The 27,529-nt window shown below is 39.9% G+C and overlaps 1 protein-coding gene across 9 annotated transcripts in view; it reads left to right on the plus strand.

The window, feature by feature from the left end:
- Window positions 1–26,422, plus strand: part of LOC125775116 (anoctamin-8) — a 29,665-nt gene extending 3,243 nt beyond the window's left edge. For 3 of the 9 annotated variants that reach the window (XM_049445609.1, XM_049445608.1, XM_049445610.1), the window contains exons 3-24: window positions 6,473–6,583; window positions 6,707–6,848; window positions 7,155–7,326; window positions 7,521–7,602; window positions 10,460–10,576; window positions 10,789–10,919; window positions 11,130–11,291; window positions 11,456–11,611; window positions 12,045–12,113; window positions 13,629–13,764; window positions 13,854–13,984; window positions 14,188–14,526; window positions 14,758–14,913; window positions 15,003–15,409; window positions 15,533–15,785; window positions 18,193–18,287; window positions 19,531–19,638; window positions 20,139–20,358; window positions 20,932–21,045; window positions 23,548–23,695; window positions 23,772–23,905; window positions 23,982–26,422. In XM_049445609.1, the coding sequence (XP_049301566.1) occupies window positions 6,473–6,583; window positions 6,707–6,848; window positions 7,155–7,326; window positions 7,521–7,602; window positions 10,460–10,576; window positions 10,789–10,919; window positions 11,130–11,291; window positions 11,456–11,611; window positions 12,045–12,113; window positions 13,629–13,764; window positions 13,854–13,984; window positions 14,188–14,526; window positions 14,758–14,913; window positions 15,003–15,409; window positions 15,533–15,785; window positions 18,193–18,287; window positions 19,531–19,638; window positions 20,139–20,358; window positions 20,932–21,045; window positions 23,548–23,695; window positions 23,772–23,905; window positions 23,982–24,113 (3,515 nt within the window). In that variant the 3' untranslated portion in view covers window positions 24,114–26,422. Of the gene's footprint in view, window positions 1–6,472; window positions 6,584–6,706; window positions 6,849–7,154; window positions 7,327–7,520; window positions 7,603–10,459; window positions 10,577–10,788; window positions 10,920–11,129; window positions 11,292–11,455; window positions 11,612–12,044; window positions 12,114–13,628; window positions 13,765–13,853; window positions 13,985–14,187; window positions 14,527–14,757; window positions 14,914–15,002; window positions 15,410–15,532; window positions 15,786–18,192; window positions 18,288–19,530; window positions 19,639–20,138; window positions 20,374–20,931; window positions 21,046–23,547; window positions 23,696–23,771; window positions 23,906–23,981 lie in introns of all 9 variants that reach the window. The other 6 variants (XM_049445611.1, XM_049445615.1, XM_049445616.1 and 3 more) reach the window with 6 other exon arrangements.
- Window positions 26,423–27,529: the final 1,107 nt, after the last annotated feature.

The raw sequence follows: 27,529 nt of genomic DNA on the forward strand, positions 1-27,529 counted from the left end.
TCGGTCGACTCATGCTGGACGGGGGGAAAAGTTTTACAAAAACAAGTACACTTTTATTCGAAGCAAACATATTGTAAACAAACATGGGACCTTTTTCAATTTCCATTTTTAACGTTTCACCATGTTGTGTTTCGTGAAAAGTCTTTCAACCACTAAAAGGTATATTTTACGATGGAATTACTTGCATTCGTTGGGTGGTTTTTAAATATAAATTTCTTGACAAAAGACAGATTTTCTTTTTGCGGTAATTTTTTTGAATAACCTTTTAGCTGATTGTGCGCTTCATCTGCAAATTCGATTTTCACTTGTGTTTCTGCAACAGGGAGAGCATTTTAATGAGGACGCACAACTCAAAATAAACTTTCAACCCTAACACGACTAAAATACTAAAATAATGCCATCAAAAATTCACCCCAAAAACCTGCGTTACGGTCTGGCGAAATCGAACGAAAAGGTAATATGGAACCGCCGTGTGTATCGGACGGGAAATGGCCGTGCATAAAATTGATGGAGAAATGTTGTTGCGCATTTTATGCTGCATTAACAATTCCATTCACCATCAAACGGCAGCTACCACCATTCATTTACTGCCACGTTTGATACAATAATCGATGCTGAATCGAAAAGCGAAGCGAATAACATTCGGCATCCAGTTTTGGGCCGGTTTTTGGAGTAATTCTTAGAATTTTAATCAAATTCTGTATCTTTACAATGCCGGTAAAAGAAATGAATGCTTGTTCGTTTGTTTCGTTGAGTCCTGGACCAATGGTTCTGTTCGTGAGAAAAGAAATGTACGAGGAAGAATCATTTCAATATCATGTAACGAACGGCTTTCATTGGTCCCTGCAAACGGTGACATTGATTGAACGATAGGGAAAACTTTTTCCCAATCGAAATGTCGGAAAAGTTGCCCTCCCGAACTTCCATCCAGCTTTCCCGACATAGTTTTGCAGCTATGGAAACCGATGTAAACTGTATGTAACACTTAAACGGGCACTTTCTCTTCCTGGCAAGCAGCTCGATGCTTGAAAGTATACTGTGTACGGCGCAATCCTTCTTTCCTTAATGCTGCTGCATTGATCAAACATGAATGAGGGTGGGTTTGTAAATTTTGGCACATATGTACGTTGATTATGACACTCACGGGAAGGAAATATTGATGATGGCTTATTGTGCAACAAGAAGGATGAAAATAAATTGTTCAAGAATTATTGCTAACCGAATAGCAGTTAATCAATCACATTTATAAACCCATTTCTAACAATTATGACGTCAATTATTCCTACATATAATGTTAACAAAACATAGGGACAAATTAAAAAAAATCGTCTCCTTGGCTTAATAACGGTTTGGGATTTGAATGCTAAAATTTAATATTTAACAAGTTTAATGTTATATTCGGTCATTTTTAAAAAATTGAATAAAAAAGCTTTTTGCTTTCTTCCGACCGACAATGGCGCAGGTTTGCATTTCGAATCTTATATAGAATCAATATCCTCAGTGGTAATATAAGTATAAAAATAAGTCTCATGAACCATTTTATGGTACGCGTAAAGCGTAACACCATACGAAGAAAGTAAGAAAGTAAACTAACCAAAATGAGTTATAATTAGAATCAATTATTAGTGTATAATAGAATTGGTCCCTATAGAACATTTAAGCTAAGCATCTTAGAATCACTTATGTTACAACTATTTTAAAAAGCTACCTTTTACTATGTAAATACCTAATAATTCACATGAAACTATGACACATTTTCCATTTTCTATGAGTCAAAGTGTTTTGAAAACATAGTTAGTTCACAATTTCAATTTCATAAATTCATAAATAAAATTTAAAGAGTAACTCACTCTCTTTTATATTTAAAAAATATAAAAATATAACAAAAAAGATACTTAAATTTAGTACAATAGTGAATGTTTCAAGTTTTAAAACTTTTAAACTAGCTTCAAATTTTTTGAATTAGTAATTTAAACATATAACAAATTTATATTATATCTCCAATTCAAATTATATCTATAGCATGCTTATTGAAATAATTCACCTTTTTCTGGGTAATTTATTATACGCAACAATTGTTAATCTTGTTCGCACCATGCCCGGCTGAATCCATGGCTGAATGTCTGTAAATTGGATGACCAAAAACTGGTCATCAGAATTATTTTCTCAGATTCAATACCGCAATACCAAAGGCAAAACTGAACTGATAAAAATGTTGTTCTTCTTTTACGTTTTTTATATGACGTGATGGAGTAGTCCTAGGGACCTAGGGACCCTTTGGTCAGGCAGGACACGATTACTTGATACGCTATTGGTGCCATAAAACGGTTAATGAGACTTATTTTTATATTTATATTGCCACCCAGCATATTGATCACATTCAACCTGATAGTCTGCAGCGTTGGAGGTCGGAGTTTAAATATATGTCAAGATTACTTCACTTTTTTCGTATTAATTTCGATGTATTGCTCAGTACAACCAATTCTACAATTTAGCTACAAAGTCATTTTCGATTCCAAAATATCTTAACACGAACACTAACAATCATCGCCATTTACTCATGCTTTTAAGAACTTTAATTGGTACTCTGGGCAATTAAACAATTAATATTTGCTAATAGTCAAATATAAACTATAAATCTGTTTAAATTTATTTCATAGATACGCCCAGCAAAGTAAGATGAAATGTTTTGTAAAAACTGTACTAACATCAGCCCTTTTACCCTGGCAATATGGCGAAAAGCCGTCATTCTTAATACAATAAATAATTAAATAAACTCAACTAAGTTTGATTAGTAGATTTTTTAACATTCAAATAAAAAAATAACTGTAGCTTTATATTTTACAATTTAATACTTATTTTTGATACTGCTGTACTACCTGAATGAGGCAAACAAGAAGTAGATATCGGACGAACTTTTTTTAATTAATTAGAAAACATATTAATGAACCGCAGAATTTTCAAAGCGTTAGATTTTTTCGTATTTAAATGCACCGCAAACCGCTATATCCAGGATTGTAACATATCTTTTAATTGATAGGAACGATTGTACAAATTAAATCATGGAATGATGATCTCAATTAAAATGTTTCACAGTTATCATCCTTCCAAATATTCCATATTCAACAAACCGACGTTCCGACATGCACACGAACACCAACTCACCTTACAGCATAATACAATTTCCGTTACACATCACTGATAGGAACGTTGATTCAATCAAGCTGCTTAAAGTCATTAACATGCACTTGATACCTCGTTCATATTGTCTCGTGCTGTAGAGCACAATGAAACCGGTGAGCTAGCAAACCGGAAGTTAGATATGGGCAAGGTTCCATAAGACACTGTTGCATGAACATCATCCCACACAGTCCGGGAAGAGAAAGTGTACGTGCGGTAAAGCATGGCCACCGTTTTGCTAGCAATTTGATTATCTAATTAGCTGCCGATCATTCTCACCCAATGGTTTACCACTGTGTTGTGTTTCCCAAACGCTTGTTGAACGCCTTGCTTTATTCCGTGTCGTTTTTATTGATTTGTATGAAATAATAATCACATGAAAATTCATGCTGTCTCCATTGGGTCATTGATTGACGTGTCGGTTTGCCTTTGATTCTTTGCTAGTGTGCCGGGAAACTCCCCAAACACACCATACGGACGAGCATAGCATCGACAAACATCGATAAGTGTACGTACGAACAAACCAAATACGATGAATGGAAAACGGAAATGATGCACGGAAGAAAAGGGTATAAATAGCCACCGCAGCCAATTGTTATGGAAAGCGGGACCATGTTTCGGGATTTACACTTGGTTACTTGCTGAACGCGATGGCAAATGTGTGAAAATTTATGACCCAAAAAAAAAACACGGACAAGTGCTGATCGATTTTAGTGCAGCAGTATTCATGGTTGCGTTGGGTCTCTGTTCCGTGACGTGGCATGCAGTTTATGCAGCTCAATTTAACTCGATTAACAACGGTTTTCAGAGCTTTTTTTCAATTATCGACAGTTTTCATTTTCTACCCATAATGCCCGGTGCCTTTTTTAACAGAAATCTAATTTTGTCATCCTTTGTCCAATGGATAACAACATCAGGTGCGTTAAAATATCCTTGCAATGCAGCAATTTGATGGAAAGTGAAACCAAAAACCAATTGCCGTTTGTATCTATAAATAAACACTTCTATGAGTTTCTTTTATTTTTGTACTTCACATAGAACTTTAAAAATAAAATTCCTTACGCTGGACGTAATCTTACTTTCCTTCAATGTCTGGTGAAGTATTTTCAGCCATTTGATTTAGTGAAAAAGGTATAGCCGATATAGCTGATCAATCTCTATTCTGAGTTTTCATCGCGATAACTGCTTAAAAAAAAGCGTTTCTATTTCCTTCCACAACCAACGACTCAACCGATATAATAGACCTGGCCGTTGGACGGTTAGCAGCGAACAATTTTGTTTCCTTCAACGAATTTTTTTTCCACCGAATAGAGGAAAGGCCATTCGGCCCTGTTGGTAAAGTGAGGCTCAGGTGAAAGGGATCGTCGTTTGACGTCAGCGAAAAAGCGAATCCTGAATCGATTCCAGCGTTAGTAGGTAACAGCTTGTGTGTCTATATTTTAGCGGTTCGGACCAGTTGGGGCCGGTAGAGGTCCCTCGCGTCCGTTCTATCGCGATGGTACGGTTCATAACACCGATTTTCTCCTTTGAATGCCTTTTTGCTTCAGTTTTATATGGGGCCACGAATCAAAGCATTAGAGCGCTGATGAGAGTGATGTTTATTAATTTCATTCGCTTCACGGTACGCTTCGCAAGATTTGTGGCGTGATATATTAGACATCTGGGTGGTTGGAAATCATTAATAACCTTTTTCAACCAGAGCTTCAAACCAAAATTTGTCCAACATTTAAGTTTTCATGTTGCAGGAAAAGTCGCCCATATGTATATACTGTATGTGGCTTATTCGAAAGCTTATTGCACTAATTTGTGCAATAAATATGATTTGCGTTCATGACAATATTATATCCAAGTTTTGGTACACTTTTCAAAACATTTAACATCATTTTCTATCTTCATCTAAAGACGACTGCAATCTTGACAGTAAGGTAAGAAAATACAGCGCAAGTGAGAACAACTAAACACAGCGAACGAACGACAGCTTAGTGTGCAATAACAGTAATCCAGCTGACGGGCGCTTAATGTAATGGTTCCCTCATGAAGGCGCGTACTGTAGATTGCACAATCACGGTGAAATGGAAAAGTTTTTTGGGAAGATTAAGCAGCAATGATATCCGTTTGCTGACACTTTAAATTAATGTTTTTCAAAGCTTAAATAAACAGCTTTCTACTTTACAGGTGCAATTTAAAGCGAATGAGAATTAACGAATGTTTGGTTGATACGGTCGATGAAGTATCATTAGTATAGATTAGATTAACAAACTTTTAAATTATTTATTGTACTTAAAATGTTTACTAAAGTACAGCACTTGAGTTGATCGTTCACCTATACAGACAATGAAATCATTCATCAATCTATATATATAAAATTCTCGTGTCGCGGTGTTAGTGTGCAAACTCCTCTTAAACGGCTGAACCGATTTGTTTGAAATTTTCGCTGAACGTTCGTTAGGTATGAGAATAGGTTTACCGCTATTTTTCGTTTCGCTAGGTGGCCTCTGGCCAATATTATGAGTTCTTTTCTGTTTTTCCTACGGAAGTTATCAAGTAGGCATAGCCATTTTTCCAACACGAATAATGTTGAACACTAGGTACTGGAAAAAAAGTTCTAACGAATATATCAATCAAAGTAGGTACACATGACGATTTATTTGTGCAATTGTATTCATTAAAGGGTAAAGTGAGTGATAAATAAGTAAAAAGGAAGTGTTGGAATAATTATAAAATGCAATTTAGTGATTTGCGGCTCAGTGGTACATGTGGAATCGGCGCTTTACACGGAAGGACATGGTATGAAATCTCAATCGTCAAAGAAAGCCTGAAATGCCTTCTGAAGTAGCATAAAAGAAGAAGAAAAGCCACAAAAAAAGAAGAAAAATTGCTTTGATTGGGAATATGAATTGGATTAAGAATGGCAATTATTTAAGAATTTTCAATCAATCAACGATATTCTCTAATCGCCACTCTAATAATACCACACGAATCAAGATTGAACACTCAAAATGTTTGCTTTAATTACAAAAGGTATGTTTAAGGGCAAAGCTAGGTTTGCCGGGTAAGCTAGTTTAATATAAAAACCTAATCAAAACTAACTTAAGACGATACTAGCAAAGGTTCACCAAAGGTTACTCGTATCGTGCTTTCGTATCGTGGGGAATTTTTATTGTATTTACCTAACCGAAACCGAAAATAATTGCCGCATCCGATACGCCCTTCGGTGCGTCCTTCGTCCAGTTGTGGTAATAAATTTGACCGCATTTTCTTCATCATTGCCGTTCCGTTTGTTTCTCGCCAGCATCAAGATTAATCCGCAGACGTGTGCCTTGTGCCGGCCATTTGATGACACCCCGACGGCTATGGCTGAACAAAATTCCGACCCAGTGTGATGTGGTGATTGAATTTCCAGGTAAATACAATTACGACCCATGCAAACCCCTTGCCACTGTTTATCTCCGTGTGATGGGTTCAATCCCTCCTGAGCCTTTCTCTTCTTTCTTCTCTCCCCGTTCTCTCTATCTATTTTCGGCAGAAGATGCCCCAGATGATGCGCTACGGTGGTTGCTAAACAGGATCAAGGCTAACCCTCCGGAAGGGTTAGGACTGTCGGCGATGGTACGGGCACACGAAAGCACCAAACGTACCGCATTCTACATTACCGCCCCAATGAATGTGTAAGTAATCTGTCCTCGAACGCCTTTTGTCAGACGGTTGTGATCCGCAAACAAAAATGCATCGAAAGCAGATTTCGAAACGATAAGAGAAGTGCTGGGAAAAGTTAAAAACAAAAGCTTCCCAACCCCTCAAACGGTATCTAATCTTCTGAAACTCGTTTCGTTTGAAATTGTTCTCGCACGAATGTCTCCAATCGTTAACCCCGAAACGTGCGTTTCACTCGCACCCTTGGTATAACGCGCCATAAAAGCGATCCTTGGCCTCGCGTGTCGTGTTTGATAGCTTCGTCCTTTCTCCCTTCATAGATTATTTAAGGCAGCCGAAGATGCTCGCCTGCCAAAGCGACTGCGAACCGACCTCGGTGGGGCATTGAAGGAGTTCACCAAACGGGAAAGTCATTGCTTCGCCCAATCAAAGGACAACGAGGGTGCCAACAGTCTTTTTACGTCCCAGGAACGGCAGTGGCTCGTGCTACAGGTAAGCTCAACTCATCAATATGATGTGCACACCGTCGACGGAAGAATGTTTGATGGTACGAATTCTGGCACTGTTGTCGCGTATCAGCTGATTGCTGCCGTTCTGTCACGCTCTTAAGCGAGCAAGGTGCTCGAGATCGATATTTTACTAATACACTGCCATTACTCCGATATATCATGCTTGACATTCTACAGGTCCTGCAGGGTCTGAGGGCTGGAACGTCCGATCTGAAAGCACTGCAAGGAAAAGCTCAGGTGGAGGAAGGACAGAGCATCGGTAAGTGGGAAACGCACGGCAGTTGACTTTGGGGACTGGTACCGAAACGTTACCATCATTAAAAGCACTCATCGTCAACTGTCATGTCAAATCATCATCATCAACACCATCGTTCTAATCTTTTGCCGTATTACTCCGGTGAAGCTGAACTTGAGCTGCAGCTGCAGGACCGCAAGCTCTTGGCTGGAATGAACAAATATATTTTCCTCTTTTTTTTGTCCTGCACATCCTATCCTTTCGGGCTATATTTGAACCGACAATCCCGATGCTTTATCCATCCAGCCAGAAAAAGACTACCATTGACGGAGCGGAAACGGAAAAGTTATGCCATACCAGTGCCTTGCACCGCATACATACACTTACCCGAGCTTTTTGTTGTTGTTATGACTCCTGCCATGATAACCTTTCGCATGCGACATGCTAGCCCGAGATGCCCGAAAGGTCTCCGGTGAATCAAACTTTTGCCCGCCAAACATTCCGTGTGTGGGTTGGATCATATCTTGCAATAACGCCACTCGCCTTGGTTTAGAAGTGTTTTTGGGAAGGATTTTGTTTGCCCTACTTACATGTGGTTCGTTGTGGTGCTTGCATGAGCAGTGCTCAACATGTGTTCAACATGCCTCTGGCATGTTTGGCCCGTTACTTGCACGATCGGCTATCCCACTAATCTGCTTTCGAAACGGGACCGAGTCCTCCAGCTGGACAAAGTCGACCACTCAGCAAAACTTGTTAAAAAAAAAGTTTATTGTTGGGCAGCAAGTCAGGAGTCGTCTTGGCAGCGCGATAAGAAGCGCAAATGGGAAAATAAACCCTCACCAGAAGGATGTGCTTGGTACACTGAAAATGGTATTTGTTACAATTTATAATTCTTTTTACACAGAGATTTATTTACATTCTGTGCTTCGGAAGGATCGTTAGATCCTGCTGTACGAGAGGATATAGATATGAACAGTATGAATACATACATCCAGAGCTCCAGTTAGAAACCATGCTTTAATATTTTTATATTTATTTTATTTATCAGTATTAAGCTTTAATATACTCAATCTCTTTATGAAATATTTTGTTCAGATTCTTATAAAACAGACTAATAATACGATTTACTATTTTATGTCTCTTTCTCTTTTTTTGCCTTAACGACCTTTATGGTCATGTTGGCCATTTCTGACTTATTAAACTTATTTTTACAACGTCGCTGGATAGTCAGTCCTCACTATGGGGGACGGTCTGCATGGGATTTGATACCCAGTCCTGTCGTGTAAAACCGGTGCCGTTTATCACATACGCCGCTCCGCACCGCACCGTTCCGCTTGATATTGCAACATCAACTTATTGAAATGTTTAGATTGGATGTTATTCAAAATTCCCATTGAGCGCTGACCAACCGTGCTCATTGGAACTCAGACCTGGCCGAATAAATCTCATTTTCTAATAAATATCACTGTATAATATGTCATAGGTGAAGTTTTTTAAAGTACACGCTTTTATTTTTCTTCGTGATTTATGTATCGTTGCAAAACAATTTTGATCAACATTGAACTAATTGTATCATTCACAATTGAGGCCATACTTGCCATAATTGGTTTTGGAGTAAATGTGTCAACTCGCATTTGGAACTATTATTACCGAGTTTTACGGGTAATTCGACAACCGGATAAATGGCACCTGGATAAAAGACGTTCCACTGTACTTTGATTTTGTTAAATTTAATCGACATCTGGTTTTTTTAGAAATCCAACATCATTTTTCCGACTGCACCCGGTTCATACTTCATCAAATGCTAATGAACTTGACTGATGCAAAAAAAAATCTAACTTGTTATTCAGTTTATCACCCGTACGATGACATATAACATCACACAACAGAATATACAACACAGGACGCTTTATGTTGCCACCTTTACCCTCCGCAATTATAACGACACCCACTTTAGTGCTAATCGAAGCTGACAGAAACAAGAGCCCCGGATGGGGACAAGAGGCATGCAAAAAAAAACCAAACTTGTTGAAGTTTGCTGTTGCTACTGCACACGTCACACTGCTCGGTGATGCTAACAACCCGTTCATAAACATAAGCGAAAGAATAAGCGGCTAATTAGCACTAATCGATAATACATTATGAAGAGTATGCCGGCACTTTTCCTCGATCCTTGGGGAAGGTAACTTTGAGAGCACTTTCCGGATTCCTTTTTCTACGATGCTTAAGTGGCACTAGATCTTGGCAACGTGTTATACCACATTAGAAACCCATTTATAACCCATTTTAAGAGGTCTCTTTCCTCGTCAAAAGTCGTTGATCGATTTTCAATTCAAATTACATTTGGTGTGAAAAATATTTTGTGCTACTTGTGCCGCTTCGCCAAGATCTTCCAAGTCATATTAGATTTTAACTAAAATTACTGAAAAAATTGGATACCACATAATTTGGATAACCAACCGGTTTTGGTGATGCGATCTAGTAACAAAGTATGATCGCTCCAGATTAGATTTGAAATACGGAGCATGTGTTTTGTTCTGAAAAAAATGTTCCGAAGCTCGCTATTTATATCACACTGTTCCGAGAATATCATGAATGTACATCCACACGTGCACATGGGTATGGATCGCATTATGCGCATTTAATGGTGTATCTCATTAGGTTAGCTGCACGTTCACAATCTCAGGTGCCGTACGAGCACAATTTTTCCACGACATAATTACTTGGAAAACATTTCAGGGAGGTTCACAGGTGAGAACGCGATGGTACGTCGAATGTTAATTAATCTAAGACTCGTGATATTATCTCCACCGACTTTGGGATGGAACACAATTTAAAATCTTTACCCATAAACTAACGCTCGACATTCGTGTGGTTTCAGTGGCCGCCTGGCAAGAGCTGGGCCTTATAACGCAGGTTTTCCCGCTTCACGAGACGACCGCACTGCAGCAACTCCAGTCTAGCTGGGTACGGAAATTCTTCGCACCACAACCCCTAGGTAATAATTAATGTAGCTTGTTCCGGTGCTTCCACTAACCGGTGCCGGTACATTATTCCTCACCGAGTGGTAGCAAAGGAAGAAAATTGTTATCCTTTAATTTGTCTACTTAGTTTGTGTGTGTGTGTGTGTGTGCGTATATTATTTTATTTTTCGTTTTGTTTATTATGTCTACCGATGGCATCGTTCATATTTGTACTGTTCATTTCCAGACGATATAGCGGCATACTTTGGAGTTAAAGTGGCGCTCTACTTTGCCTGGCTGGGACACTACACCTGTGCCCTATGCGTACCGGCCGTGCTGGGCACTATTCTGTACGCTGGCCTTTGGGGTCGAGGACAGGTAAGGGAAGAAAAACGTCCGGAAAATACAACCCACAATAATCCACCCACAAAAAAAGAAAGAATACAAACGAACTCGAACCATGTACCTACCGAGCGATCGATCAAAACGGATCGGTCTACAATACCTTTCACAGTGCCACTACTAACCTCGACACGGTGTCCATTGGACGTGGGACACATTTCCTTGACCGCTTACGGTTCGTTTCAGACGGCTCAAGACATTGGACACGTCATTTTCTCGCTCTTCAACGTCGCCTGGGCGTCACTCTACCTGGAAGCTTGGAGGCGGTATTCGGTCGAGCTGGCTTTCCGCTGGGGCACTTTGTCAACGCCGCCCGAGCTGCTGGAACCTCCACGGCCACTCTACAAGGTCTTTACATCCCATTGGCCCACTGTCAAGGATTTATTTAGACATTCACATTTCAGCCACTTCACTCACAACCCTTTTTTTTACGGAGTATCTCACGGGCTCTTTCTGTGTGTGTGTGTTTGTTTGTATTTTTCTTCCTTTTCCAATGCTCGCTCTCTCATTAGGGGCCACTCGAGGAAAGCACCGTAACCGGACGGTTGGAGCCGAAGGAAGCACCGGCATGGCAGCGGCGAGCCTTCCGTTATCTAGTTAGCTTTCCAATTATAGGGCTCTGCCTGGTGTTGGTGTTTATTGTGATGTTCCTGATGTTGAGGCTGCAGGTATTTAGACGCACCCACACGCCCTCGTTAGCGAATCCTTCCATTGGAACGCACACGCTTCAGCTTACGCGGTCCGACATTTCGGACGCGGTCAATGCTTTTTTGTGTATTGCGAACTTTTACGTTTTTTTTATACGTTTAGCTTCTTGTTTTGATCGCCGTTTCGTATATCCTCACAGCTCTATATACCCTCGTCATGTGTGTTTTGCGACACTTTATTGACCCGTTTTCCACTAAGCGTAAACTTATCCACTCATGAATATTTATAAGTGAAGAGCACGATCTGCCCTTTCTATATCACACCCTTTCCTCATCTCCACAACCTGGCATACATTAATCACTTTGTTTTCCACTTCGTAGCCGCACACAGATACACAGAAACGTACACCCGCGAAGAACGCTCGCATTACATTTCGTTACTACTAATTTACAGGATTGGCTCGATCAACACTTACCCTATAGCAGTGCTGGCCTGTGGGAGTGCATGTGCATAGTGTCTCAGGTCTGAAATTTATGTTCTTTACGTTCTTTCCAACCCGTTACTGGTAGCGTTCCCTTCCAGAAAGCCTCCTTCAAATTCATACCACCCCTATACCATATACCATACAGTGTTCCCCGCTGCCTGTCTAGTCTAGTTGCCGTGTGTTGAATGATATGTTGCGCTTAAGCTCATTACTCTAGCACCGAAATCCAATAAATGTTCATCGATAGTGTAGCAGGGCTCCATTGCTCGAAATTGAATGAACTATTGCCATGCGGATGACATTCTCATCATCATCATCATCATTATCATCGGCAATACAGTAGCGGTCGTATTAGTAACGAGCGCTTACGGGAAGAGTACACAGTGGCATTGATTTAGTGCTATATGCCGACCGAACTTCACTTCATGTAATCGGATATCAGGCCTTGTGCAGAGACATGTTGCCATTCTCGACATTTATTGATCGAACCGGTGAATGGTACTTTTTCAGCAGACAGCACTGAAAGTCAGTGTCTTTGCTTCGTCTTGCCTTCTGAAGACAATACACATTACATTGCCAATGCAACATAAAAAGGATGCCGATTTGTTGTTGCCAACATAACATGATAATATTGTGCGTCACTATGTGTATATTTTGCATTCAAATATTTGTTTAATTTTCATTCTATGATAATGTTTTGTGACAATACGGCCGAAGCCGTAATCATTAACTATAAATAAGATAAAGTTTTGTGGACATACATAAAGTTTTTTTATTTTATTTTTATTTGTTTTTGGATTTTACTCACGTGATTAAAGCGTTTTCCCATCGCCTCAATTGTTATTGTGCTCAGTTTTAAAAGTGTCAAAACTTTCGCAATTGAAAAAAGTAGAGCAATCCCAAAATTAAAAAAAAAAGACTGTATGTTATATCAAGTATTAATGATGATTAACTGTTTAGGAATAAAACAAAAAATACTTCCATTTTCTAACCACATGCTTTAACAAGTCCATTATATATGTTTGAAAATCTCAATTAAAAAAAAGAAAACCTCGTCAATTTTCCCAAAATGTTTCCTTGTTCCATTAAAACTCTTTCGAATCACGTTCCAAAATGCGGTATTTGTAACCATATTTGAATATTGAATGTTCCGCATTGAAGGACATTTCATACTATCGAGCGGAGGGAGAGAAAAAAAGTGATAGAAAAACTGAAAAGCCACTCGTGTGCCCTGTCAATGTACAGCTTGAGCCACAATTACAATCGAACAGAACAAATCGATTTAAAATTGAAGTTACACGGTTGCAATCATATTTTCATTCCATGTTACTACCATCACTATCTCTACAACTCTCTCTCTCTCTCTCTCTCTTTCTCTCTCTTTCTCTCTTTCTTTCTACCTCTCTTTTTCTCTCGATCAATTTTGTTCTCCATTTTATTCTGTCTGCTTGTGGTTCGTCCCTTATCCTACCCACCAATCCGTCACGATCCGACCTTTGCCCCCTGAAACCCATCGATATGGTCCGGCGTCAATGCGACATCAACACGACCAGGACTGGTGGGATGCCAAGCTCCCGGAGCAGGGCGTTTTCAGCTGTTTGAGCGTAATACCGAAGGTCCTGCTAGCCGGCGCCATTACACTAATGGACGAAGCGTACTACAAACTCGCCGTCTGGCTGAACGATAAAGGTACGAAAGGGGAAACGACGGTGAACGACGGTATGGGGAGGTGCTTTGGACGCGCCAATTTATACAATTTATTGCACAACTATCGACAGAGAACTATCGGCTGCAGTCGAAGTACGAAAATCATCTCATCGCCAAGGTGGCCCTTTTCCAGTTTGTCAACAGCTTTCTTTCACTCTTTTACATCGCCTTTTACCTGCGCGACCAGGACAAGCTGAAAGAGGTACGTATCGGGGATGAGTGGGTGGGTGAAAGTTTTGAAACCTAATTTTCTTACGTACGACCAAAGTGAAAAACAAGCTGTTTTTTATTCCTCCTTTTTGCCGCCTTTAAACGTTATTTGCTGGCTCGTGTTTCGTGCTTGTGGAAAATTAAATTGCTTATATGCATCCATCGGTTTCCCTGGGTACTGTTCCGTACTGACAGCAACTGGCTGGGTTGCTGATATCGCGACAGATCATCGGTAATCTTCGCGAGTCCGCCTGGCCATACCTGGTGGAGCAATGGCGCCTGGCGAAATTAAGCTTCAAAATGTGGGGTGCGCTCAGCCCAACGCAGGAGCTCCCACCAAACATTGCGGCCTCCGCTTCCCTCACCTCTACCAGCACCGTTAGTGCTGCTTTGCCTGGCTCATCGTCGCTGATTGGTGCCGGCGATGGAAAGCAGCTGGATGAAGGCAAAAGCCCGTCCGAATACTCTTCCTCCTCTACCAACACACCGAAACGATCGATCGGGCAAGCTGAAATAGAAAGCTCCCTGTACAAGGTAAGCAAATGGGAAGAAGATGAGTCCTGGCAACGGCGGTAGAACATGTTCGCAATTGGATAAATTATCGTATTGACTCAAAGGATGCGACGAAAGGAATTTAATTTTGGAAATGCTTCTCAATCACCGATGTATCAGGCGAACGGTGTTCGCAGATTAGGTTTAAGTGTAATAATCTGTCGGTAAACTTGTAATTAACTATTCATGTAATGTGACTTCCGCTTTAAACAGTATGATGGAACATTTTCCGACCATCTGGAAATGCTAGTACAGATGGGATACGTTGTGCTGTTTTCCGCCGCATTTCCTCTAGCCGGGCTGTGCGCTTTGGCAAATAATCTGCTCGAGATACGTTCCGATGCCTTCAAACTGGCCCACGTACACCAGGTAATAACGAATTTCAACCCGCACCAGAAATCGCCAATCAACATTAAACGGATTGTCTTTCGCTGTGATTCCTGTGCACAAATCCTTAGCGTCCATTTGGACAGCGTGTTGCAAACATCGGCACCTGGCAGAACGCTCTCGGGATGCTCGGACTGGCAGCTGTCATCGTGAACTGTGCCCTGATTGGGCTCTCCGGCCAAGTGTCCCGACTGTGGCCCGGCCTAACGTCCACCCAGACGGTCATACTGATTGTGGCGCTCGAGCATGTCATGCTTGGATTACGGTCTGCCTTAACGTGGCTACTGCCGGAGCTACCGTCCTGGCTGGCGGCGGAAATCGCCCGTGCGGAACACTGTCGACGCGAGATGCAATGCAAAGGACCGTCACCACGTCAAACGCCACCGTCACCACCGTCCTCCACTTCCATCTCGCACCACGATCCAGATTTCAACAGCAATCAGGACATTTTCGACAAAACTGAACAGTCCGTTGGCAGGTAGGCGTTGAACATGTGGAAAATTTAATTTTATCATTTCGAACACCTTGCTGCGTGTGGTCTCCGCAATCGCGCACGCATGTCACACACGCAACTAATTGTACTTTTAATCAATCCCAAAAGATTTCACATATCTCCCAGTCACGACAATAACCAAGACAGCGAGTTAGAGCGTGCCGCCAAGCTGGACAACCTCAGCATTCATCCCGTTTCCTCAGCGGCACAACAATTGCGCCAAGAGCAGCATCAACAACAGCAGCAGCACCAGCAGCAACATCAACAGCAACAGCACAAAAACTCACAAAGTAGCTGCGATAATATGGACATTTTTGCCATGGACACGCGTGACGTTTCGCCAGATTCGCCGATCTCTCAGGTAGTAGAACGTGTTTTGCAGGTGGGACTTTTGCGCCACGGTTTTTTTGTTTTCGTTTTTTGGCTCCTAACTCACTTTATCTCGCTCACCATTTTGTAACAATCTAAGCTGCTCGAACACATTCTTCTGTGGAAGAAATTTGTCTTCTTGCCGTATGTCTCCTTGCAATCATGACGATTTTTATTGAATGCTTACGGAAGGCAGCAAAGGAACACCAATCGAATGGACTGTATTATTTGCTAATTTTACCACAATACTTTCTTACTTGCCGATCAAGTAAGTTCTTGTGTATTTTAGTGCAAAGTTGTGGTTCTGCAAATTTAAATAGCTTTTTGACCAAAGTAAATATTAAAATTAGTACGAAGGTGGTATATGCATTGTTTGATGATATAATGGAATTAGATTTTCTAGCAATTTTTGTAACGTATACATTTTAAAATAGATTAAATTCAAATGACAATGAAATAGAAACAACACAACGTATTTGAATGAAATACAAGTGTGGATGAAATTTGTGAAGTCTTCAAGAAAAAGCAATTGTTTAATAACTAGCGCTGAACCTTTAATATAACGGTCATATTTAGTCGATTCATCTTCTCCAGTGTCCTTCTTGGTATCAAGGATAGAAAATAGGAAACACTCCTTGATTAAGACAGCATTTTACAGAAGACAAATTGTACCCATGTCCTCAAGCAGCGATGTAAAGTATATTCGTTGATTGTGAATTCCAGATAAGGTTTCGTAACCATCACTGTGGAGAACTCGTTCAAGCTTACCTTTTTAATGGCAAACCGATGAAGTTTCTGATTTAGCGCCTGTCGTAATAATTCTATATGAAATAGGTTTCGTCATCTATTTGGAATACGATGTAGAACTTTGTCGGAAAATAATTTTTTACCAGGACCTTCACTCATTTCTTCTGAGTGATTGCGTACTACTCGTATGCCGCTAGTCTCAACTCATCAATTCAACTCATTTTCATCTCTCGGTGGAGCGATAATGTCACTTTACAGACCTATGCTCAGAGCAGAATAGAGGATCTCCTCTATCTCCAGAATAGATATTAAACAAATCAACTCTATTTTTTATTCGTGTAAATATCGAGTGTTTTTATTATTTATACAGACATTTTTCACCTGAAGTTAGTAATTATCTTTTAAAACATTTAATATCGCTAGCGTTTAACAAATAATTAATTCGCGTAAAATATGGCCTCAATTTCAATAAAGCTTTACATATTATTTTTAAATGACAGGATGGTTATAGCCCTTAGGAACAGAGTATCTTACGATGTCCAAGTCGTCGAGTCATATCACCAGAGCAAAGTGATGTATTAAGCAGAGGGCGATATTTTTAAAGTTGGTCCTCAGAGTTGGTCCTCATTGAGCATAACATCCCTGCCTTAAGGGATGATTCAACTATTACGTGACGGAAAAATTGTGCATTGTTTGCTAAAACCCCCCGGCCCCAGCTAGGAAAATTACACAGACATTTTGTTTCATTTGTATGTATATAAAATAATGTTACGGCCTAAAATCTAATTAATTTTATGGCTTAAATCTAAAATAATAATAATACAACCTAACCTTTCTTAAGAAGCAAAAAACAAGTAATAATAATTTTGAAATAAACGTGCATAAAAAGTTTGTTAACATTTCCAAAAAATAGAAAACATGGCCGCTCCGTGGTCTGAACTGCTAGAAAAAAAAATTGTTTTAACAAGCGGTTTCATCATTCGAAATAACAATATAACTATACGTACAGGTTGTTTTTTTGGGATTTTGTTAAAATCCTGAAGAAATAGACAAAACACATGTCCCCTTTCTCCTGCCTCCCCCCACATTACGCAATAGTCGAATGATCCTCAAGACGTTTGCGGAATCGTATGTGGAAGATCGCTAGATTTATTACATTTTAATTTCAAATGCGTAATTAAGCACTTGGTGCAATTAACTAGTATCAAAACAGTCATTTAATGGATCAATTAAATGTTACCGACGGTGGTTCCTTTGCTGCAATCCTGCTAAAGGAGGAGACGCTTCGAAACTATAAAAGCTTGTACATAGAAGATTTGTACCATGCTCTTAATCGGCCACAGAATTGTTTGTAAAAGTGCTCCTCCGGCAAGCATCCTTTTTATCCACGTTTGCTTTATTCTTTTCTAGCAAAACATTATAAAATAAAAGAAACCTATCGTACATCCAAACCATAGCCCTTACGTACAAGCTTCATACTTTTACTCATAACATTTTGTATTCTGTTCTTTTTTTCTGCTCCTCATATTCTTCCTATTTTCCTTAACTGTCATTTGGAAAATTCAACTGCATTACTTAAACACATCCTACCATCAAACAAACAACGATATAAACCTGAATTCTAATAATGAACGAAACCCCATCCTCTCTAGACAAGCACAGTATTATTACGACCTCTTCAAGATTCTCCTCTTAGTGGTCAATCTGCACAAACCGTTGCATTAGAATCGACACAAACGAATTCAGGGTATGATATCTAACTTTTTTTCCCAATACTAACTATTCGCTATGTCATTTACCAAATGTCGTTTGTTTGTGCGTTGCTCTCGTTCATGTGTTTCATCTGTTTGTTTGACGTTTGCGTTTTTTTCTATATTCGGTGTGTTTATTTATCGTCATTTACAGTCTTTCCACTAGTCATTCACCATCCGTCGGGATCAACATGTGTACTAACGTTTTCGTTACTGTTACTGCTACTGTTGCTGTGCTGTAATGCATGTACTTATGTGTTATTGTTTTCAAGCAATTTTTCTAAATATTGTGGTTTAATGAAGTTTACATATCGTCCTATTTGTTCGTTTTCTCGGTTTTGCACATTTATTCAGTTTTAGTTAATCGATTAATTTCCGTAACAGTTGAAGATTGGTATGAAACAGCTCGTAATTCCATCTTCATGCAGGGAACACGCAAAACGGAGAGTGATTTGGTGCGATTGGAAGGCCCACCATCCCGTTTCCACCAAAGGAAATACAGAACAAAACAACACATGAGATACAGCCCAAATCACTCACGTCCGTCAAGGTTTGTCGCTTGTTTCAATGCTTGCTGATGAAACATACCGAACCGATAGAGCCGACAGGGCATCGAACTCAACATTAAGTAAAAAAAACTATGGGAATATGATTTTATTTGGTTTTATTGAAAATGAATAATGCTTTCCTAAAGCTATTGCACAAACCAAATTGAAATTATGATATCAAATGCTTACTGATTCTACCACACAGCTAAAATAACAGTAAAACTATATTTGTTGTATTTCGTTTTTTCCAATCCACTTCTGCTGCTCGTTTTTTTCGTTGCATGTTATGCATTGTACATTGTTTTCTCACTATTTGTTCCTTTATTCGTAATCATCGAATTAGTGCATTTATTTAACAGCACCTGTTTCACTGTACTGCCTGCACAAGATAAAAGATGTGAATGTTTTGCAGTTTTGTAATGTCTGCTAATGTGTGGCGTTTGTTTCATAGTTGTTCCATTAAACAATAAGTAAGCTTCTCTAGGAAAGAAAAAAAAAACAGAGAAAGCCCAATCTTTATAGCGTTACTATGACGCCCGAATGAAGATGACCGAACAATGCTGAAACACACGTGTATTTCTCGATCTCTATTTTCCTTTTTTCCCGTCTATTTTTTTATTACCTTTAACTGTTTTGGCCCGCCAAAACACGACATCCCACCACTTCTCACTTACTACTACCGTACAAATAGTGCATGTCTTAAGCAGCCAAGCATTAAGCTCGCCGACATACCGCCCTTCCGAGGACAAGCGATGAAGCACAGCTGTAGTATTTACGATAAGCGAAGCATCAACCTTGGGTACGGTTTGTTTAACAATCTACAGTTATTTTCCTCCTTCCCGTCGTAGTGTTTCGCACTGAACGAACCTGTTTGCGTTATTATTTCTACTCTCGCTTTTATGTGTGATTGGAATTTTTGCTCCTCTTTTTCAACACTGTTCTTTAACCTATTCTACTGTGTCACTTTTATTATGCTTTTCCAAAAATGTATTCTCCAGATAAGTGCATCATACTTACTCTTACTTCCTTCTATTGTCGTGTTTTATTCCTTCTTAATAATAATTCTAAGCTTAGCTTTTCAATCTGGCAATTAATATTTAAACTTATATATCCTTTTCCACTGCCTAGGTTCTAGTAATCCTGTTAGAGAGAAAACACAAACATACCAAATAAAATTTAAAAAAAAAAACAAAATACCAAGCTCTACTCCTTTCCACTGGTAGTGGTGTTCGGTTCGCCTTCAACCATGATCATTGTTTTAATACTGTTGCTTTACTCTGCTCCTTTTCCCACCTGCAGTGAAATTTCGCAGAGCCCTCGGGTTGCCTCGAAACCGATCCAGATTCCAGAAATACCACCGTTCCGCAACCAGGCACACTCCACGATGCACTCGCCCGTCAATCAGAGCCCGCAGAATCCCGCACACATGACGTCCGCCAATCCTTCGCCACCGCGGATCGCCGAAATTCCGCCCTTCCGGCCACGCAACCGCTCCAAGGAATGGATGCCCAACATCGAGGTGGGTCGACTGAAGGTCAGTGCTTACGCGTTCCAAGGCCAGTCGTTTGCTAACTGTGTGAATTTCTGTTCTTTTATTGACCGTTTCTTTTCCCTTCCCTTCATCTCGTCTTACTACAAACAATTGCTTCACCCACAACCACACTGTTTCATCGCTGGGTCGTTCATTTCGGTGCAAAAAAAATGGGATTGGGATTTAAATATCGGGTTTTTTTTTGGTTGATTCGTCCGTTAAACGCAACCGCGGGTTATTGGGTTTTCAATTTTCCACTCCACTACATTGCTTTCATTATTTTGTTTTTGTTTTTTTTCATTCGGCGACACTTCACACGATCTTCACCATCATCTCGATCGATGCTTATAACGCGACCATCCCTTACCGTACACCCAATACACTCTCTTACACACGCTCCGGGAAATGGTATTGGAAAAATGCCCCCCTTTGCCCTGTTCCTGTACCGTCATCACCATTACTCCCACCTATTCTCGTTTCGACATCATTTTACTTGCGTACATACAATGCGTATGTGTGTGTTTGCGTGTGTCTGCCTGTTACTCACGTCGGCAATCGTAGCATACCGAGCACCATCTCACGATTGGCCCTAGCGGAGGAGCCGAATGGGCAAAACGCTTGAAGGCAGCCGATCCTTCCATCATTCACAGAAGTACCGACTGTATTGTAGCGAAGGTTGGTAGAGTACTACTTGCGCCACTCCACAGGGTAGCCATCACCCACCAATTCCTGACACCCCTCACACACACCCTTTTCTCACCCACAAGACCACCCATTTGTCTAGCAAACACGATCTGTGCCGCGCCAGTCGCAACTCTGCAGCCGTTTGTTGCGTTGCATGAAACGATTGAAGATAGCACAACTTTAACTGTCGCGCTCAGCTCAGCTCGAATTCCTCAAAAATTTGCTTAAAAATTGAACCAAATTCTAGGATAAAAGTTTTGCTGTTTTCGACCGTGAGCCCGAAGCTGTTTCGCTGTTTAGCTGTTTGTTTGCTGTTTCTTCCGTTTAACTAACAATCCGACCATCATTCGATCTGCGAGAGAATGGAAACTGTTTCAGAATGTGTGCACAAACTCACCGATAGCGTTTTGGAAGCGTTGTTTACAAGAAATTAAATAATGATATCATCATTATCGCATTTTGAAACAGTCTGTACCAACATTCAAAAACAATCAATGTTTATGTTCTTGTCGGGAGCTTTATCTAACCTAGATCGTGCTTTTGATAGCCTGATGCTCACCTAATACCTGTATACTCACTCTGTGTCTGTAGGAAAGCATGATTGCTGTTGCCAAACAAAAACCATCACCTACAATCTTGTACATCCCACGTAATATATTTGTTATCTGTCCACGAATGTTGTTCAACATGTGTATCATTGGAGTATAGAAACAAAAGAACTAAGTACAATTTTTGGACGTTATGTTAACCAGTTTAAGAGTTTGAAGCAACTTATCGAAAAAAGTTCAACAAAAAATTAACAGTAGCTAGAGCGCAATGATCGATAGTATCAACTTCCAACATCTCTTAGGTGTAATTGGTTCAACAGTACAACATAACACAAAAGATAGAACATTTATTGTGCAAAAGACGTTCAAATATTAGATTTTAAGTTTCGGAATGTTATTACTAAATTTATGATTTTCCCTTCAAACGTACCTCGACTACGTACAGTGGTGGTCAGTGAAATAAGGCTGTCGTGAACAGCAACGAATAGGAAGACTTTATTTTCACTCCTAATTTTTTTTTTTATTTGGAATATTTCTTACAGTTTCTCTACTTATTTATGATTTTACGATTCTAATTCCAATGTATGGCAACTGTTAAAATTAAAGCGATTTGAAACTCTTCGTCCAAACATTTAAGATCGTTATGGCTTTTTTTATGAATCAAATTGCAGGCGTTACACGCGTCTGATCTGGTCAACATATTGAAGAATGATATTCTATTTTAAAAGACATACGAAACGGCCATCTTTACGAAACTAAGAGATTCCATTTTTAAATTTGAGCCGAAGATGATAAATGAAATTGATTAATGGACACTAACTCTTTCAAATATGTATAAAGTACAATTGAATTAAAATATGCACTTACTCTTACGCTTCGTCCAGTCACGTTTAGTACCGTGCGATAGGCAATTTAATTATTTTTACTATCAAAATGTAACATCTATTTCATCATTAAAAACCTGCGATTATTTTGCGATACCTAATGTTTTGTTCAGAAATTTTTAGTTCATTTAGTTTGGCACACCGCACAGGATTATGTTTTTTTAATTCGTAGAGTGACTTCATATTTAACAATACGGTTGGTTTAAAAGAATAAAAAATGTTATTTTTATCTGACGTGAGGTTGGATATTTGTTGAAACCACTATCAGAACGTTAGATTAATTAAGTTCATGTGTTTAGTTATCATCCATTCGACGTACACCATTCCACGACCACGAACAACCCTAAAGCAACATGTACCTTTCTCCATATTATATTTTCTCCTATTTTTTCTACAAATTTGCTCCATCAAATTCGAATTTTCAAGCATCTAAGCTTAACATTTTTGAATTTTGAAAGAGCTATTACAAAAAAAAATCGAAAATATGTTTGTCTGCATTATGGAACTTGAAACGACGTTGATCGTAAATCAATGACCACCACTGTTTATCTTTTAAAGAATTTGATTCCTGGTAAGTGCAATTGTGCACTGCCCATGTTATTTGGGTAATTATTCAATAATTTGAACATCCTTTTAATTTTGAAAATGTTTGTTATTTTTTATTTCAATCTTGCTACACTAAAATATGTTGTACTGCTTATCATTCTTTCAATAGTTCTCCATTTAATACTTGGGTCCCCATACAGCTAACCATTCACTTAACAAAATTGTACGGCAAACAAATTTATATTGATGTATCCATTTTACCACGTTCAATCCAGTCTCCCTATTTATCGTATCATGTATTTATGTCTATTTATACTGCGAAAGGTAAATACGTTATTAACAATGCTGCTATTATTTTATGTTCTGTATTTGCTAATGTTGCCACCAGCCCTGTTAGTTTTTTGCATTTTATTGTCCGTTTATTGATCGCTGTCTGCTGTTGCAAGCCTTCTGTCAAACGGTAAATAGTATGCGTGTGCACCAAAAATTTATCCCCCGAACACTTATAATTACAGCAGCAGGAACTTGCTACTGGTTCGGATTCGGAGCTGCTCAAACCGGCACCATCCTGGACAAATGTGGCGATCAAACCCGGTGATCAGCAAGCGGGTACAAGCAACAGTGCCCCATCGGTAAAAGCCCCAACCGAAGAAGAAGCCAAAGGTGAGAGGATTCCTCAATACGATTGTCGTTATTCGAGGAAGTAGTAATGTGTTTGTGTTTGATTTTCTTTAAAAAGCGGCTGAGCTTGCTGCCAAAAAGTCTCGCCTGAAACAGAGCCTCGTAAAGCGTGCCCGCTCGGTTGCCATTTTCTCGTTGAAGTTGAAAGAACAGCGTGCGAAAAGGGCGGAAAAAATGGCTCTTGAAGCATTGGTTAGTATACAGCATGGGAGCGAAATATCCAGTACTTGTTTTATTTTGTTTTTTTTTTCGTTTTCAAACAACGCAGGAAGCTTTACCGGCCCCACCACCCGGTGGCGAACTGTCACTGATACCGATCGAGCAGCTGATCCAGGTGGATGATGTCTTAAGCCAACGAAATCATGGTAGCGGTTCCGGTCACAACAATGGCCACTCGTAAAACGGCACCAGCACGCGCTTCGTCACTGGACGTAAATTGTACTGTACAAAACCTACCCTGAAGATATTCATGTTTCCAGTTTTAAATCTTGCCTCTTAACGCTAATACCCCTCACAATGGCTGACTTCTTTCTCTTTCTGATAGTATGATAGCGATACTGCAGCTAGTGCAATACCTTAGTGTGTACCATCCTGTTCGGTACGATGTACAATTAACGGTTTAGTTCGACGTCTAAAAGTGTAAAGCACAAATCTACACCTCATTCGCCATGCTTACCATAACAGTTACCACGATCGATGATCAGTACGAGGAGGAAAATGGTGAGATGCAACAATGTTGTAACGAGCTTTACTGCTTAATGAAAGTTTCTAGTTTTTTAGCTTTACTAAAAGTAGTACACGAGCAGCATTTGCAGAGAGAACCGAAAAACAAACAAACCCGTTTCTTTAGACGACAATATTCATTAAATCAACTTTAGTTTCTTGTGCTTACAACAGCTTCACATAAAGTACAACTCATAACCAAGATTGAGATACTAACATAGTTGTGAATTAGAGTTATTTGTATCCTTACATAAAGCAAAATGGAAGCATATATATATTGTGCAAGCTGCATTGTTTGCTGCATTACAATCCGTAACCATGTAACTGCCTTTCGGTTTGCCGCCGTATGGTTATATTTATTGGAGTTGTAGTTGAGCTTTATTTACAGGACGTAATGGGTATGCGCTTTAATAGGAAGGATTGGAAAGGTGGTGCTCTATGCAGAACAAATAATCAATCAATCAATTCAATGTTGCGTACATACTACATTTAAGTGAAACGCAGCTAAAGCTTTAGTATTAGCATTAGGTTTGAGCAGTAGGTGCGCCAGTACAGCAGGAAAAAAAACATCATGCAAAACCACTACAACCATTACCTACAAATGTTGCAATGATCGTTCGTTTTGCGAGCTAAGTGAATCGCTTTTGAGTACAAAAGAAAACAACAAACATAAAACGACAAAAAACTAATCACAACTCCATGGAAACAGCAATCCGTCTTGTCAATTAGAACACAATGCACACGCCCGTCCGGGAGCGGGTTCGATTTTACGGATAATTCACTAAAATTTGGGCAGCTTTTTACAAAACGCCCAACAGTAATCCACCCACAGGCAACATAAATCATACAAACAAAGGCAAACATATATACATAATATTTGTTTAAAAAATACCGATAGTGAAGCAGACGGGCTCGAATCCCCAAACAATTATTATCGACAACGGATATTAAAAATTTAAATGGCATCGAATCAAAAAACAATTTTGAAGTAGAAGAGTTTGGAAAGCATCCATTTTAACCGAGATCCGGCGCGCATGCAAAATCTATAAATCTTTACCACCATTGTGAAATCGCTCTTCATCGCTAGACATTACTTTATGCAGCTGTTTCTCTTTCAACTAGGCCCTAACACCGTTCGCTATCTCTTGCAACACGTGCACACACTCATTCTATCAACATGTAAGCAACAGGACAAAAATGTAACAAATTTAAAAAAGCAAACCCCAATCTAGACGCAACAAAATACGAAAACAATTCTAAACTTCTCCAAACTTTGCTGTAAAATAATCAAAGCGAAATGCTGCTACGTTTGTACAGTTACACACATACAGACGCTGTTTTGTTTGTTGATGTTGTAAGCAACGCATTTAAGGGCCTGGCCGCCGTTACGATTGTTGCATTCTTACATACGTAAGGAATTTAATTCAACATAGAATGCGGGTGATACAGATCGATGGAAATTACTGGTAATTGATGGCAAATCAAGAAAATAAACCAAAAACCTTAAACAGTAAGGGAAAAAGTCGAAGGACACAAACAGGATTGTTCGGATTTTTGCATACAGCTTCCGCTAACGCGTTCGATGTATGGAACGGTTAAGTGTGCGAGTGAAATCTTTAGCAGCTGTTAGCTAGAAGGAAATTGACAACATGCGTCAACCGAGTACAGCTTTGAGTGGTTTTGTTTGGTTTTGAGCTTGTTAGTGTAAGGTAAATAGGGGCGGCCACTTCCCGCCATATGTAGAGCTTCGGCGGGAAGATAAAGAATGGCCGTGATCAATGGTGCGATCAAGCTGTACAAATGGAGAAAAATGCAATGACTGTAGGCAGCAAATTGATGGCGATTTATGATTTGATGAACGTTTTGCAAACAATGACGGCAGTGAGCGGATCAGGAGCAGATCAGTGCTAGTCACAACGGGAAATCAATAAAATAATACAAACAGTGATCTTACACCATGTTAATGTTTCATGAAACAGCACTAAATTGTTTGGCGTTTTATTTTCACATCAAAACGTACGCATTAATTTACCTCTGGTTTAACCCTTCCCGACCGGCACCATTCGTCACGCAGCGTAACATTAAAGAGCACCTCATAAATTCACACGTTTACCCATGAGACCGATCTGTTCGCAGCATGGGCACACCTTATGACTTAACCTCGCGTACTGTTGGAAACGGTTTTCCGGTGTTGATCGTTGTCCTACCGAGCCTTATAGTAAAACAAAAACACCCTTGCCTTATTTCTGTGGACGCATTTTTGCGTTGAAATCAAAACGATGCGCCAAATCGGCGTGCGCTTTTACGTCAAAGTGGAGCCATAATAAAATGCCTCTAAGCTTCCAGCTTCTCAACCTTCGGACCAGTGCCTCCGTTGAAAATGTGTAGTTTCTATTTAACCACAGTCAACTATCTGGTGACTGATGGGAGAAGGACACTGCTAAGTTGCTGCTAAGTCGTTACAAATGCTTGCTTGCTTGCTCGTGAGCACACGAACAGACATGAACAGTACGGGCGACCAATGTGTAGCGCATGCGTATACGACTTCTTCGAAGTTGTACGTAATTAACAAACAATTAAAGGAACACGGTACCTGCGACAGAAAGCACACGAACGTGGGGACGTATAGCACCCTGCCCTGGAGTGGAAAAGGACGGGGAAAAACATAAAATGTCAGCTAGCTAAGCTAACTTCATGCCCATCCACCCAAAACACGCCAGCCTCCGGTATCTCCCTTAGGTCACGTTCATCACGGGCTGTGGACAGACATCAAATACAATCCATGTGATCTTGAAGCGTACAGCACATACGAACCAGCCACCATGTCCTCACTGTCCATCATATTTAATGTAGAGCATAAGCAACAAAATTTCACAGCTTCCAACGGGGCCCGCTGACCACAATCCGGGCAACGCGGTGGCCATCCGGCAAACACATCTCATATAAATCAAAAACATAATTAATTTAATCGCCATAACATTTTAAGACGATAACAACACAAGGATTTTAATTACTCCTCAGCAAGGCGGCGCTCCGTTGGTCGGTTGGGTGCCCTGTACACCGTGCCGGCCATCATTACACGCGTTGTGTTCT

This window comes from Anopheles funestus, chromosome 2RL, assembly GCF_943734845.2.
Source record: "Anopheles funestus chromosome 2RL, idAnoFuneDA-416_04, whole genome shotgun sequence".
NCBI classification, from domain to species: domain Eukaryota; kingdom Metazoa; phylum Arthropoda; class Insecta; order Diptera; family Culicidae; genus Anopheles; species Anopheles funestus.